Source organism: Pteronotus mesoamericanus, unplaced genomic scaffold, assembly GCF_021234165.1.
Source record: "Pteronotus mesoamericanus isolate MK-2021 breed Mesoamerican mustached bat unplaced genomic scaffold, CSHL_Meso_final contig_1108, whole genome shotgun sequence".
In the NCBI taxonomy this organism is placed as follows: Eukaryota; Metazoa; Chordata; class Mammalia; order Chiroptera; family Mormoopidae; genus Pteronotus; species Pteronotus mesoamericanus.
The window spans coordinates 426,550-443,378 of NW_026555016.1; the positions used below are offsets into that span (position 1 = coordinate 426,550).

The 16,829-nt window shown below is 36.7% G+C and overlaps 1 protein-coding gene across 7 annotated transcripts in view; it reads left to right on the plus strand.

Moving 5' to 3' along the window:
- RPRD2 (regulation of nuclear pre-mRNA domain containing 2) overlaps positions 1 to 16,829 on the plus strand; it is a 92,709-nt gene that overhangs the window by 32,385 nt on the left and 43,495 nt on the right. For all 7 annotated transcript variants that reach the window (XM_054575303.1, XM_054575296.1, XM_054575313.1 and 4 more), the window contains exon 2: positions 11,174 to 11,303. In XM_054575303.1, the coding sequence (XP_054431278.1) occupies positions 11,174 to 11,303 (130 nt within the window). The remainder of the gene's footprint in view (positions 1 to 11,173; positions 11,304 to 16,829) is intronic.

The following is a 16,829-nucleotide window of genomic DNA, read 5'->3' on the forward strand; positions in this document are numbered from 1 at the left end:
AGCTAAATGTAAATCTGACTTGACTTCCATTAACCTGTAGCTCTTGAGATCTCTAATTTCTGTGTTGGGATATTCTTTGTAATTCATTTCATGGAGCGTGTGATATTAACATGAGACTTTTGGTTATTGGGAGTGACAGAGTGCCAGGGTTCTCAAAACTGTGGCATCACATCACTGAGTTAGTACATTGTTTCCCAGTCTCAACAAGAACACCTCAAGAGGGAGTTTCAGGTATATTTTAAGTTTGTTGATTAATCTTTTCCCAGATGAACTTAATTGTAAATCTGAGCCCCCAAGCAAAATATTAAGGTATTCATTTTTTAAAAAATAGTAAACAAAATGAGCACCTTGACTTCTGTATAGTACAGCACTGTTCAGTAGTTTAAGGTCATAAAAAGAAAAAGTAAGTTGTATTTTAGTTCTAAAAGAAGCCTTAGAAACTACTTGAATATCTTTAGCTTAGGTTCACCAGGGTCTTAGAGCAGTGCTACACGTAGGTGACCTCATGTCCTGATGTGATGAACACACCGTTCACTCTCACAGCGTCCCCGTTTGGATGCTATATTATCTTCCTCACATTGTGATGGAGCAGTGTGGTTCTCAGGTTTTCTCTGTAGTTACAAGAGTGTTCTTTCTAACACTTTGATGTAGTAGATAATTATTTCAGTAATTATTTTTGTTAACCCTCAACAAAGCAACTAAATTTTAAGGAAGTTGGAAGATTTAGTAAAGAGAAGACATGGATTTTTTTTTTAAGATTTTATTTATTTTTAGAGAGAAGGGAAGGGAGGGGGAAAGAGAGGGAGAAAAACATCAATGTGTGATTCCCTTTCCCATGCCCCTTACTGTGGACCTAGCCCACAACCCAGGCATGTGCCCTAACTGGAAATTGAACTGGCAACCCTTTGGCTCACAGGCTGGCACTCAATCTACTGAGCCATACCAGCCAGGGCAAGAGAAGATACGGATTCTTTGGGAACAGGTGTAATTTTCTTTTCTAAATATTTTTGTGACATTACCATTATTTGTATAAATGTCCTCACAAATATTTATTTAATTATGGGATATTAAAGCCAGAGGATATATTCTAGATAATGTATTATAAGTCAGTTATTTTATATACTTTAATATAAAAATCATAACTAGTATAGAAAATTTAGAAAATAATCCTCCAGTTTTATTTATGGTATATGTACATTTCCTCTCCTATGTTTTTCACTAACTCTAATGCAAGCATCCTCCTGTTATTTACAGACACTTATCAACCACATAATACAGATGTACCTTTACTTCACTATTTCCCTATTGTTATTCTTTAGGATATTCTAGTTTTTGCATAATTATAAATAACATTTTGGGGGCCTTTTCTTCCTTTTGTTTTTCCTTTCAACATCTTCATTTTACAAATGAAGTCAGACTGAAGATAATGAAAATTACTCTTCTTGAGGGTTACAACTCAGCTCTCTTGACTGTCATGCTCTGCCCTTTCCATTGTACCATAAGCTTGTTTTCTATGATTGAAAGACCACTCAAGTTGAAACACTTTCTGTGGTGTATTAGCTGCCTTAACCTATCTTTGGAACAAGGCAGGGCAAACATAAAATGTTAATAATAATTCAAGTTAAAAATGGCCCTGGCTGGTGTGGCTCAGTGGATTGAGTGCCGGCCTGTGAACCAGCGGGTTGCGGGCCGGGTCCCCCGTGGGGGTTGCTGCACAAGAGGCAACCACACATTGATATTCCTCTCCCTCTCTTTCTCCCTCCTTTCCCTCTCTCTAAAAATAATAAATGGAATCTTTAAAAAAATTATATTACCCTTCTGCCGCCAGGTTAACAGTTTTATTTTGAAGTTACTTAAGCTTAAATCAGTAGAACTTCTTTTCCTATTGTCTGTCTCTTTCCCCTTCCTCATAATGAGAAAAACAGGGTTTTAAGTACTTAGTTTCTAAATTGTTGAAGAGTTGCTGTTGTGAGAGTACTGGTTTTACATCTAGATTAACTTCTGCAGCAGCCCCTAGAAAACCTAACTGTACCTCAGGTAAAGTCTGTAGTCTCTTTCTATTCTGTATAATTACACAGAAACCAGCTGCTCTATGGGATTATTAACCAAACAGAATAGAAAACTATTCATTATTCTTCATTCCTTTTCTTATTTTTTATATTTTCCTTTTTTTTTCCTAATTTATCATTCAAAAAATAGCTGTATGTTCGAATGGTCCTAGGTGCTGAGAATTCAGCCATAAACAAAACTGACAAAAATCCTTCCTCTCTTGATGCTTATATTCTCATAGGGGAAGACAGGCAAAAAAAAAAAAAAGATGAGTAAATTCTATAGTATATTGGGAAATTACGTATTATGTGGGACAATAAAATAAGGAAGGGTGATAGGTTTCCTGGTCAAGGAGGTACAGGAAGTCACTGAGAAAATGACATGTAGGTAGATTTTGAAAGGCGATGAGAGAGTAAACCATGAGATTATATGGGAAAAAAATGTTCCAAGCAGAGACAGCAGGTAAGTTAAAGGACCTGCAGGTGGGGAGTATACCTGGTGTGTGTGTTGTAGATCTTGCAGCAGCAGGGTGGCCAGAATGGCTGGAGTGGAATAAATGGTGACCAGAACAGGGGATCGGAAAGATAACGGGGCCCAGATTGTGTAGGATTTATAAAGACTTTGATCTTTACTCTGAGTAAGGAGGGGAGCCATTATTGGAGGGATTTAAGCAATGGAGTAATACCATATTTCTGTTTTAAAAGGATCACTCTTCTTAGTTGAGATTAGAGTGAAGTGGGGCAAACAGAGGTAGAAACAGGGACTTGGTTCGGAGGTTACTACAGTAATTCTAGCAAAAGGTGATTATGACTCAGACCTTATGACTTATCAAGGAGGCATTGGTAAGTAATAGTTGGAGCCCGTGTGTTTATTCATTTTTTATTTGTATATATATTTTTTTTAATTTTCAGCTGAGATGTTTTTTAATTGATTTTGGAGAGAGAGAAACATCAACGTGAGAGAGAAACATTGATCATTTGCCTCCTGTCTGCTCCCCAACTGGGGATCAAATCCACCAAACTTTTGGTGTATGGGACGATGCCTCCATCCAACTGAGCCACCAAAACTGGACTGGAGTCTGTGTGTTTAAAAATTTTTGTCAATTCTTTAGTAATTTCAAATTTAAAGTTGCAATATATTACAAAGACCTCCTGTGAACCTTTCATCCAGATTCTCCAGTAATTAATGTTTTACTGTATTTGCTTTACCACATTGTTCTCTCCATATACACACGTATACATCCATGTGCATATACATGTACTATTTTTCTGAACTATTTGAGAGAGTGATGCAGACAACAATGCCATATTTAATACTTCAGTGTCTATTCCCTATGCAGATATTCTCCTTACATAATTGTATTAATAAGCTTGGGATGCCATAAGGAAATGCCACAAGCTGTGTGTTTATGTCTTAAACAACAGAAATTTATTTTCTCACAGTTCTGGAGGATGGATATCCCAAGATCAAGGCCTGACAGCGTTCAGTTTCTGGTGAAAGTTCTCCTTCTTGGTTATAGATGGCTGCCTCCTCACTGTGCCCTCACATGGTGAGATTGAAGGTTGCCAGATCTCTTTTGTCTCGTCTTACAAAGACAAAGATACTCTTATCTTCTTAGGAGGCCTTATTGTTATGACCTCATTAATTACCTCCTTATAGGCCCTGTTTGCAAATATAGTCACATTGGGGGCTAGGACTTTAGCATATACATTTTGGGGAGACATAATTTAATAAATCGCAACAATTGTAAGATCTGTACAACTACCAAAATCAGGAAATGAACAGTGACATAACACTACCATAAAATCATAGACCCTCGTTGAATTTTGCCAGTTATCCTGATAATGATCTTCAAAGGTCCAGGTCATGTATTAGTTGTCATGTCTTTTTAGTTTTCTTCAGTCTGAAACAGTGCTTCACTCTTTCCTTATCTTTCCTGACCTTGACATTTTTTAAGAATATAGACCATAAATTTGTGTTTTTCTGATGTTTCCTTATTAGATTCAGGTTATCCAGTTGGGGGCAAAAATACCACAGAATTGATGCTGTGTTCTTAATGCGTTGTATTTGGAGGAACATGATGGCAGTCTGCACCATTAATAGTTACATTAACTTTTATCTGTTGGTTAAGATGGTGTTTGCCAGGTTTCTCCACTATAAAGTGAGTATTTTGTGGGGGAGTAATTTGAGCCTTATAAATATTCCGTTCCACAATATACTGTTTCTCACTAGCTTTAACATCCATTGATGATAGTTGCTTGAGTCAGTTTTTACTGTGATGGTTGCCACATGCTGATTTTTTAAATTACATCTTTCCTTACAGATTTATTAATTGACATTTGATTACAAGACAGGGCTTTTCCACTTATTTAATTATTTATTTACTTATATCAGTATGTATTCATGGATTGCTATTTTATTCTGTTGGTTATAATTATGTATTATTTTTTGACACCCATTTCATAGGTTTGGCCATTAGAGGAACCCCTTGAAGGTATTGCTTGTGTCCTTTTGACATTATTCTTTGAGCACTCTTTAACTTTATAGTACATGTTCCAAGTTCCTTACTTTTTTTCCTGGCATGGAATCAACCATTTCTCCAAGAAGCCCTGGTTCCTCTCAGAAACCAAGATCTAGATATTAGGTACTGGGACGTTGTTACTTCTAGGTCTTTTCTTTTTTAAACAATTTTTAAAAGTTTTTATTTATTTACTTTTAGAGGGCATGGAATAGAGGGAGAAAGAGAGAGAGAAACATCAATGTGAGAGATACACATCAATCAGTTGCCTTACCCCCAACTGGGGACCCAGCCTGTAACCCAGGTGTGTGCCCTGACCAGGAATTGAATCAGTTACCTTTCTCTTCACAGGTGGGGGCTCAATCCACTGAACCACGCCAGTCAGGGCTCCTTCTAGGTCTTTTCGATTGAGAGATTTAGAAAATAGTCATATGTACACACAGGAATGCCCTTAAGAGCACACACATATTCACTTACTGTGTGTTTTCTATATAAAACTATGAGTTTATACTAAGACTTTCAATTATAGGCCAACACCATCAGGTTTATTCTAGTCCCTCCCCCTTTCTATATTTGTAATTTCCTAAGTCTATGTATATTTCAAAGGTACTACTAATGAGATCTGCATTGTGAGTTTGGTTATGGAATGTGAAAGGAGCCAAGAATGACTCAAGGTTTTTGGTTGGAAAAAAGCCATTTACTGAGATGGAAAAGATTGTAGGAGAAGACAGCCTGGAGGAAGACATAGTCAGGTCACATGGTGAGTCTTAGCTGTGTGTTAGACATCCAAGAGTAAATATTGGGTTGGCAGTTGTTTACTTAAGTCTGTAGTTCAAAGAAGAGTTCCAGGCTGAAATACAAGTTACTTTAAGACAACCAGATTACATTTCTTTAATAACCTATTATTGTGGAAACAGCACATATGTGTTGTAGAAAGTTAGGATACAGGCAAACAAAATGGAAAAAATAGAGATCTGTACTGTTAAAACTTAATTCCATATCCTTTTCGATTTCTTCTACAGATTTTTTTCTAACATGCGATCATTCTATAATTACCTCTTTTTCAGTTGATGATTTCATCTACACCTAGACCACAGATTTCTTTAATTGATCCAGAAATGTCATTTACAGCTGGTTAGTCCAAACTTATATCCAGTTCTCAAACTAATTACATCAGATTGCTGTGTCCCTGGACCTCTTAATCTCTTCAGTATATTGTATGCCATTGATTTGTTGATGAGGCTGGATGAGTTGTTCTGCAGAGTATCTTCTGAATTTGTCTAGTTCCTTCCTAGCAATGTTTTTAGCTCTTTTATTATTTCTAACAATAAAATCATTTGTTGCTTTTTCTAAAATACCCTTCTGTATAAAAAGCTTTTTATGGCTTCTCATTTGCCCCAGAAAAAAGGCTAAAACTTTTTAGCTCATTACTTAAGTTCCACCAGAATTTGTCATCTTTGCTTACTCTCCCACTCTTCTAGTGGTTAAGAATGTAGACTTGAACCAAACAGTATTTAAATCCCAGCTTTACCACTTACTAGCTGTGACTTTGGACAGTTCACTTTATTCTGTCTCTTTAATAGAGATAACAGTACCAGTCTCGAAGGCATGTTGTAAAGACATCAGTTAATATTTGTATCATCTTTAGAACAGTGCCTAGCCATGGAAGGTGATAAGTCTTTGTTAAATAATTAAAAATCCTAGCCTAAATTTCTCCTTTATCCAAAACAAAAGACACTTGTTATACAGACCTGCTCAGCACCTTTGCTCATGACTTGTTCTCACTGGAGCGCCCTTCCCTTTCCTTTCTGGTTGTGAAAACTTAACTTCATCAAACATTTAACTAATATTGATTGAGCACCTATCAGACATTGAGGGCATGGCAGTAAACAAGACAGAAAAGACTCCCAGCCTTCAGGGAGTTTGTACTCTAATGGAGGGTGCGGACAAATGCACTGCAGTGTGGTTCAATGTTGACAGGTTAAGTTCAGGGTTCACTAAAGGCACAGTCTTGTGGAGTCAGGGGAAGCTTCAGGGGAGATGTAAGCTGAGACTTGAAGGAAAAAAAGGAATTAGCCTACTAAAACGGATGACAGTTAAAGGGAAGGGAGTGGGGTTTGGAGGTGAGAACAGTGTTCACCAAACTGGAGTCTTAACGGACAGAGTGGCTAAAGTTGAGGCTAAACAAGTAAGCAAGAACTAGGGCATAGAGGGTTTGGAAAACATTCAGGATAGCCTTCCTCAAATTCCACTGCCTGTAGGCATCTTCCTAGACTACCTCAGCCAACCTCTGTGATTCCTCCTGAATTTCTTAGTGCACTGGCTAGAGCAGAGATTTTGCATTGGGGAAAAATAGCAATAAAACAGTTGGGTGGTTTGTTTTGGGAAGTAACAGTGAGATGGAGGATCAGAATCTGATGTGAATAAAATTTGAAATTTTGGACTTTTCCCTGTGGATGAGTAGAAAACATTTAAGATTATTCAGAGTGGGTTATCATAGAAGAGGAAAATTCTGAGACAGAGAGAGAGGGAGAGGTTTCTGGGAACTGAAATTCATTAAAGGTGGGACTTTTATTTTGAAGAGGAAGAAATGAGACTGGAATAGAAGGCAAGGTCCAGATCATAAATGGAGTCTAAGGTGTTTGGGCATTTTCCAGTAAGACATTGGAAATCATCGACAGATTTGATATGAGAAATAACTGGACAATGTTTGCATATTAGAAGATGAATTTGGCAACAGTGTAGAGAAGAAATTTTAGGGGGCCAAATCTAGAGGCAAGATAACCAGTTAGGAGGCTATTGAAGTGGTAGTCCAGGTCCAAGGTAGTGAACCCAACAGAGAGCTATAGTGAAAAGAGAAGGAGAAGAGAGATAAATTTGATAGCTATTATTGGAGACATAATTGGCTAGACTTGGAGATTTATCAAATGGAGGTGACCAGTAGGAGGAAGGAGGGGTCCAAAAAGATAGATTGTTAAAATTTTGGCTAAATACAAGAGCAGTAATAGATGTGCTAATATCCTACTAATCTCCTCTTGTAATAAACACAAGAGGAGGAACATTATTAGTAAAGTATTGAAAAATCAAGCGGAAGGTGCCTCTGAGATTTAGCATTGACTGGTAAAGAGAAATCCGAGCTTGATATGTATGGATATAGGAGTCTTGGTTACGTAGGTGGTAGCACCGAAAGGCATGGAAGCGGATGATTGTGCTGATAGCATTCCATTTTCTATGCCCTAAGCACTGTCCTTAATGCTTTACATGCACTGTTTTATTTAATTCTTGTATCAACAAGTGGAGTCATCATTTTACAAAAAAAAAAAGAAAGTAACATATAAAAGAGTTAAGTAATGCATAAGACCCCAAAGCTAGTAAATGACAGCCAAGAATGGAACTATTTGAGTTAAAATGTGAAGACTTAAAACACCATGCTGTGCGTGAACAGAGAAGAGTGCTCAGGGGAGAATGCTGGAGAACGTTGACATTTAAAGCAGGAGAGTCACGGGCAGAGCTGCCTGACTCTACATGCCCGCATGTGTAGGTGCGGAGGAGCCAGAGAGAGGAAGAAAACCAGGAGGATGGTATGACAGCAACTGAAGGAGGAATTACTGTAACATGATTCTGTGTGCCAAAAACAACAAACAAATAACATTTTTAAAAATCTCACTTGGCTTTTAGTAAGTTGGAATTTATTGGTAACTTGGGTAATTGCTGTTGGAGTGGAGTGATGGTAATATAAATGAGATAACATAATTCATAAAAGCTTTTTACACAGAGAATTACATTTTTTAAGTACAGAAAAAAGGTAACTTCTGTAATTAAGGAGTTAAAAAGAGTTAAAGTGGAGATAGTGAGTACATAAAAACTTTCAGATTCCTGATTCTGAAAGACCTTAACTGATTCAGCTTAAGTTGATCTGGATGGTTTAAATGTGGATACATTTTTTAAAATGTTTTTGAATTGCTAACAGCAGGTTTTGAAATTTACCATCAGAAAACAGTACCCTGATTCAGAATTTACCAAAAAAAAAAAAAATTATATATATTTTTAAAACAATTGCATTATTTGAAAAGGCAAAGGAAAATCTGTTTCTATAAATGCTAAAAGGTCAATAGATTGCCTATATCCCAAGGTTGTTTTCATTTCCCATTGCTGTAAAACCATCTTGAAACACTAAACGCTAAACATAGCCTGTGTATGACAGCAGAGAAACTTTTAGAGGAAGAATAAATTGCTGAATTCAAGCATGGACTATAGTTTCTTGACATGGAGTGGAAGCAGATGTGCCCGACTTAATATGTCATTATTAAATTCACTTCCAACTGGTGTTTTCTTCTCCTTTTCAGGGAGGGAGGGGTCTTGGTACAAAACTCCCTTTCTGTTAATCAAGCAGCCCTGTTTCTGTCTATGTCAGGAAGAGTTCCTTGTAGTTCATACATTCATTATGAAGAAAGGTTTAAGCAGTAGACCTAAGTTCTGGATTTTGTCTCTGCTACACCTGTTTTTTTAAGCAAGACTGTTAAGTAAGGTGGACCACCCCCTCAAAAGCTGTAGGATGTAATGGTCTCTTGTGTCTTTAACATCCTTTATTACCACTTATTAAAGCAGACTGTAAACTTGCAAAAGGCAAGTAGTTGACATGGATCAAGAATCTATTACTGGGTGGACACAGGGCTGGGCACATTGCACACATCATGGCTAATTTTTGTAAGGGCGATGCAAGATGGGAGTTTTTCCTGATGTGCTCGAGCTGAGGAATTGCAGCTCAGGGCAGTTCAGGAACTTGAGTGACGTCACAGTTTGATCGCTCTGAACAGTGAAGCATGGGGGCTCTCCACTATCCACGGAAACTTGGAGACCATCTAATATACTCCCAGAGTTTCCAGTAGAAGAGCCGTAGTGAGGGAAGGTGAGGGGCTGTCCAATGTCGCACAGCCTGGCCAGGACAGTAACTGAGGTCTCCTGGATGGGGTGGGGGGTGACACCTCTCTGTGGTTTCACCTCTTCACAAGCAGATAGATAGTCTATCCTCTTAGAATCCCCACATTGTCTAGTGTCATGTTTAGCACAGAAGAGGAGCTCCATAATTATTTGCTGTGAGAGACAACTGGAATTGTTCCTGTGTGTTCTGTAAAAGCAGGGGCTGCTGCTGCTGCTCTGAATCCCCAGAACCTTTAAAGTCCAACCCAAAATCCTAAGACCTTTAAGTCACATCCTCTATTTTCTTTGAACCAGAAAAACAGACAAAGCTGTTTTCATATGCTTTCACATGTCCTAGAGAACAGACCGTTTCCAGGGAAGTATGTTACATCTTGGATACATCTTTTGAGAGAACATAGTTCCCATCTGATGATTTATGCTCTCTCTGTGAAATAACATGTTTTATCTCCTGAGAGTGAAAAAGAATGTGGTAATATAGGGGCTTGATAAGAATGGCAGAAATTTGAAATAGCTCTTACAGCAAATGGAAGAAGCTGCTGGCTGACTAAGGACATGTGAAGGCATAGCTAAAGGAAATTGAATGTTTGTGGTTTCAGTCCTGGTGATAGCATTTTTCTTCAGCAGAACACAAGATCAGAAATAAAGTTGTAGTAAACGCATTCAGTAGGATTGATCCAGATGGATCCAGATTTAACGTTGTCGAGTGCATATGCTAGAAAGGCTAAATTTGGGGGGAGAAGGAAAAGATCATCAAAGTTTAGATAAAAGAGTGATTTCAATAATGGATCGAAGACTCTGGAATGGATGGAGAAAAAATTGAGTACTGGAAGAGCCTGCAGAGAAAATTAAGAACTGAGATGTTGATGAAATTGAAGAACAAATATAATGAGAGTGAGAGAGGGTTGTGATCAGAAATGGAGATTTTGAAATGTACAAAGGAGTGGTTCTAGGAGGTCGCAGAATTTGAAATCAAGAAACTGGGAGACTAGAAAACGATGGATCACTCATCCATTTGGATATTAAAATTGTCCAGGATAACAGCGAAATTTGGGGTGGCGTTGCTCAAGGTTCCATGTAATAAATTGATTAGACCTTGTCATGGCCTTTAAAAAAAGCTGACAGGTATGTTTATGGGATCAAATTACTTCCCAGGACATTCACTTAGTGATGAAAGTAGCAGCAGAACCTCTTTTCCAGTAGATACATCTGAGTGGTGTATGGACTGGTTGATGAAGAGTCCATCTGTAATAATAATGTAGAGGAGGTTAAGGAATTTACCTGAGGCCACATTCTGACTGGGTTCTAAAACCCTGCTGTTTTTGCAACAAGTTGAGCTGCTTCAACTCAGTTTTTAATTTTCCCAAATGTTTGGGAGAACAATTTTGTTTTCTTTTCAGCTTCTCCAGAATTAATGAGTTTTTTTAGTGCCAAGCATCTATAAAGTGAAGTAGAAATCTATTTGAGGAGTACTCTGAACTAAAACCTAACCCAAAGCAGTCAAGGTTTTTAGGCACTAGTTTAATAAGTTGATCCTATTCATTTTTCTCTCCATCCATCCATCCATTTATCTGATAGCAGGTACACAGTTTGAGAACATTTGGAATAAATTGAACTAAGTGTAAATTGACTCATTTGGTTTTATTTATTGTCTTTTGTCACTTCTAGCTGCCTATCCCCACCGTTTGAATCTCTTTTACCTTGCCAATGATGTCATACAGAACTGTAAAAGGAAAAACGCAATCATATTCCGTGAATCATTTGCTGATGTACTTCCTGAAGCAGCAGCTCTAGTGAAGTAAGTAAATCCTTACTATTCTTTGGGATCTAAGCTTAGAAAATTTAGAATTTTGTGTTCTGTTTTTATTCATTGGTAAGAACTGTAATAGTTGTACATGTTTAAAGATCCAAGAAAATTTTGCCCAAATTGTTCATGGTAACCTTCCTGCTAATATACACATTTTTTCTTTTAAAAATTCTTTTTTTTAAATAAAGATTTTATTTTTAGACGGAAGAGAGGGAGAAAGAGTAGGAGAGAAACGTCAGCGTGTGCTTGCCTCTAGCACATCCTCTACTGAGGACATGACCCACAACCCATGCATGTGCCCTCACTGGGGATTGAACCAGTGACCCTTTGGCTTGCAGTGACCCTTTGGGGATTGGGTGTGACCCATTCCACTGAGCCACACTAGCCAGGGCTCTTTTAAAAAATCTTTGTTCCCCTTTGGAAAGGTTGTTATTTACTGTCTGCTTCTTCTTGCCTAGTTTACCATATATATCTCCTGGTCACACTCTCCAGCTGTCCTTCTTTCCAGCTGCTTCTTCTGTTTGTATTGGGGTGGTTTTGGGTTGTTGTTTTTTTACATATTTGCATACTTTTTAAAGAGTCTTGGTGATATCTTGTCCCCTCCAGGAAATCTATGTAATTATAGAGAAGTGGAAACGTTTATTTGCACCTGCATATTGATTTATTCCATTCTTAGTAAAATTCTGTCCAGAATTTTCCAAAGTGCTGGAACACATAATCTGATTTTATTTTTGCCCTGTTTTAGTTGTTTTCCTTGTGTTTCATCCATATTTGTAAGTTGTTTGGTGCAAGAGACATACACACAGAGGATAAATAATTATATGGAACAATTAAAATAGCTAAATATTTCTCCAGATTATATACTAGCATAATATATTTGTATAAATATATGAATATGCTGTATCTTTGCTCCAGTTATTGGTATTAACCCCATCAGAACTGAATGATCCTTGTTCCTTCCTTTGGATTGTTAACTTGAGATGCCTACTTTGGGATTACAAAAGATCAAAATACGGTCCTAATTGAATGTACTAAATAATAAAGATTTGTACACATGTCAGAAGTACATAAAATAACAATAATAGCACCTAACATTTATTGAACACTTGAAATTGACCAGATATTCTACAGAGTGCTATGTGTGCCTTAAGTCATTGAATCCTGAGAACAGCTTTGTAAGGTATTGATAGCTGCTGCTATTATTCCCATTTTAAGGAGGAGGAAACTGGTTTAGAGAGATTAAGTAGCTTGCCTAAGCTCTCACAGCTTTTCAAGTGGGGCTGTAGAATTCCCACCCAAGCCTGTCTAGACCCCAAAGCCCATGTTCTTTGCCACTTAATCATTGGTCTGTGTTACCTCTTTACATATATAAACCCTGTAATTTTGGGTAAGAAAAGCAGTATGCTGGATGGTCTCCACTTAGAATTTCTGCTGTAAATGTCACTGTAGTCTTTTTAAAACTTAACCTAGTGTTTCCTAGACCTAGATTCCATGACCTAATTCAAGATTGTCAGCTTTGATTTTATCATGTAAAGATATTTTTTTAAAAAACAACTACTTTGTATTACCATTTTACAGTAAAAGAAGGGAAAGACATAATCTCAAAGTATAGTCTTTTAAATCAAAATTTAAGTTCTGAAAATGTTCTTAACTCAGTGAAAAGAGTTTTCAGAAACCTGAAGTAAATATCAGACTTAATCGTAAAACGATAAACACATTCCAAGACAGATGCCTTCTATTAATACTGATCACCATTTTGTTGGTTAGTCCATTGATTTCTAAATAAATAAGAGCATATTTAAAAGAGACAGGTTGTCATTATTTGCATATAATATGATTATCTACTTCAGGGGTAGGCAACCTTTTTCTTTAAAGGACCAGGTAGTAAGTATTCAAGGCTTTGCAGGTCATAGGATCTCTGTCCCACTTACTCAGCTTTGCCATTCTTACACGAAGGAAGTCGTAGACAGGCACAAATAAATGGGGGTGGCTGTGTTCCAATAAAACTTTCATTTACAGAAATGGGCAGCATGCCAGATTTGGCCCAAGGTTGGTAGTTTGCCAACCCCTGGCCTGCCTAGAATCAACTGATAAGAGAGTTCAATTAAATAGCCAGATTCAAATTCAACAAAGGAAAGTAGTATCTTTCCTATATATGCTAGCAGTAACCAATTTAAAAAAATATAAGTTCCAGGCAGGTAACATAGATGAGTGAAGTGGGTTGAATGTGAAGAAAAACCCCATCAAAAAGGGGCAGCAGCTAGTCAGCTCTGGCCTATGGCCATAAAGAAATATGAGCCCAGTGTTAACATATGTTGCAAGACCTTTCAAGGACTCTCACTTGTTAAGCTAGGTCAAAATCTGGATTTTTATACAAAGTCTCCCAATTTTTAAATGTGTGAAGTGAAATCACATTAAAAAAATATTGTTAGCCAAAAAATACACATCTGATGATTAAATTTGAGCCATGGGCAGCCTATTAGAGAGAGACCTCTGTAATGAGGCATTATTTTATTCCTTTAATCCCTTTAAAGAGTTACTTGGTTTCATTTGTTTAAAAGTTGCTATGGGGTGGACTCACTGTCATACGTTAAGAGAGATGGCGGAAGGGGAAACTAATTCTTTCAGATGGGCTGGGGAACTTTTTCTTTCCACATAGTTACCTAATTATTCCAGTTCCTTCCCTCACTGGTTTGAAATTCCATGGGCTGAGAAGCTGGATGTGCTAGTTATTATTGTAATGAAAATATACATTTGAGAGGGAGGAGCATAAATGAAGATGAAGCGGCCCAATGATACTTACTTGTCATTTGTGTCCTAGAGATTCTAGCTAAGGTACAAAAATGCCAATTCATCTGCATGTATACATCATTGTAAGAACTGAGTAGCTGAAATTTCAATTTGAAGCACAGGGAAACTGTCTTTATGAATGTCCACACTTGGAAAACTGTGGACTATTCTTCCACTTCAGTAAGTTTTTTCAGTTTTTCACCAATAAGTTTAATACATACACGTGCCCATGTTATATATAGATTGTAGAAGAATTTCTGTAACTGAAGGTTTGCTTGTATTGCATTAGAAATGTGTGAGAGAGGGCGTAGCTTTGATATTGATGGAACTTTCGTAAGGCCTGTTGTTATCCCAGGTTTTCATAAACAACAGTCATTTTTGGTTTTAAATTCTCTTCATTAATTGAACTAAAAAGTGAGTTTATGCTAGTTGTTATCAGAGCTTAATGGTTTTTTCTTTGGGTTTTTGTTGTTGTTGTTGTTTTTTACTCTGGTGATACAGAGATGTATGTATGACTTTTGTTCTGATAAGATGTCATGACAGATTGGGGGGGTGAGCTTGGTACTCTGAAATATACCCAACTTAAGGGTTTCTCATGTAGTTGTTGGTTTGTGAAGAAAGTCTTGAAACCATTTGGAGCTTGAATTTTGGCAGTTTTCTCACCTTACTAAACTCTCAGACTTGTCTTTTTGCCGTGTTTACACACTTTCTCTTGGAGACTTAATCTACTCATAGATTTGACTGTTATTCATGTCCTAAAAACTACAGGTACTATATCTGTATCTCTAGATTTTGGACTATGTCTTCAACTACTTCTGGGAATTACTGCTTTGTTGTTACATGATGATATTCAGCTCAAAATGTCTAAAGCAATATGCCTTATGTATCTATAAAGCCCTACTCCTATAATTTGTGTAAAAATATATTATAAATTGAAATTATCATACAATGTTATTTGAAACTCATAGTAACCAACTTTGCAGGTCAGCAGATTAGATATTATTATTCCTTGTTACAAAAAGAGAACACTGAAGCCCAGAACAGTTAAGAAATTGCCCAAAGTAAAATGACAACTTAGTAAAAGAACTGAGACTAGAACTGAGATTTTTCCAACTCTTAGTCCTCTATTATTTCTATTCTGCCACCTAGTCCTCCTAAACTTAACTTACAGTTTTGTTTTGTTTTTAATTTTATAATGGTTCCTTAGTAATTTTAAATTCTTAGCCCTTTATTTTTTAGTCACTTACAGAGGCTGATTTCTTCTGCCATCTCTTCCTCCTTCACTCTCTGCCTTTAAATTTCCTATTATCTCTATTTAATATATTTGTATTATTATAACAGCCTTCTAACTAGTTTCTCAGTTTCTGATATACTTTTCATTCGCTTTAGGCTACATAGACATTGATGTCCGGAGATACGATGGTTTAAAGTCATAGGCTCTGGAACCACGGTACATGGGTTTGAATTCTGATTTTGCCACCTCCCAGCTCTGTAACTTAGGCAATTTAAATTAGCCTCAGTTTTCTTTCCTATATAATATAGCCAGTGATAGTCTCTACCCCACAGAATGTGGGAACTGAGAGTTAAGAGTACATTTAAAAAGCTTAGAACAATGATTGGCATATAATAAACACTTAATAAATGTTAGCTGCTGCTGTCATGATAAAGATGATGATTACTCCTATTATTAACAAATTAATGTTACCAAATTACTACTCTGATCATGCTATAAAATGTATTTTTTTATTACTTAATGATTTAACAAATTCCTTTCATTATTTCTTTGAGTCTCAAACTAATACAGTTAGGGGCAAAGATTATTATCTTCATTTTACAGATGAGGATACTGATAATAAAATAACTGACATAGAATTACTTCAAGATAGATAATAAACATTAAAAAATAAGAAAGAATGAGATCATGTCTCTCAGTAGCCTTTCCTGAGTTTTTGTTTCTGTTTTAAACCTTGCAGTACCTTTATCCATGCTCCTTAGGAAGGTGTTTAAAGCCCTCTACAATAAAATCTCAACTTTCCTTTCTATCTTGGTCACCAGCTCTCCTGTGTACCAATAGTGAACCCTTGCTCTAGCCTGACACTCATACTGTATGTTTAAATATAAGTGCTTGTGAATTTTTCTTCTTCTTTTTTAGGAAACAGTAGAGCTTCATAGTTAAGAATACAAGCTTTGGAATTGGGTTGCTTAATCAGGTTCAAATCCTGTATCTACCACTTGTTAGACTAGTTATTTAATTTCTCTGTGCTCCAGTTTTTTCACCTGTAAAGTGATAATACAGCTTGTATCTTAGGGTTGCTGTGGGATTAAACAAGCTAATATATGTGAAGCACTTAATAAAAGTGTCAAGAACATCAAAGAGCTCTAAAAATTAATGAGCTAAGTATCTATCTCATGAAGTTTAAAAAAGAGCAAGATAAGCCAAAAAGGAAAGGAGGGTTGTAATAAAAGCAGAAACTAATGAAATTTTTAAAAAGAAACATGCAAGGAGGTACTTAGAATAGTTATATTCATAGAGAAAGAAGAATGATGGTTGCCAAAGGCTGGGGATGGGGTGGAATGGAGAGTTACTGTTTAATGGGTATAAAGTTTCAGTTTTGCAAGATGAAAAGTGTCTTGGAGATGAATGGTGTTGATGGTTGCACAACAGTACGAATGTACTTAATACCACTGAACTCTTCAATTAAAAATGGTTAAGATGGTAAATTTTGT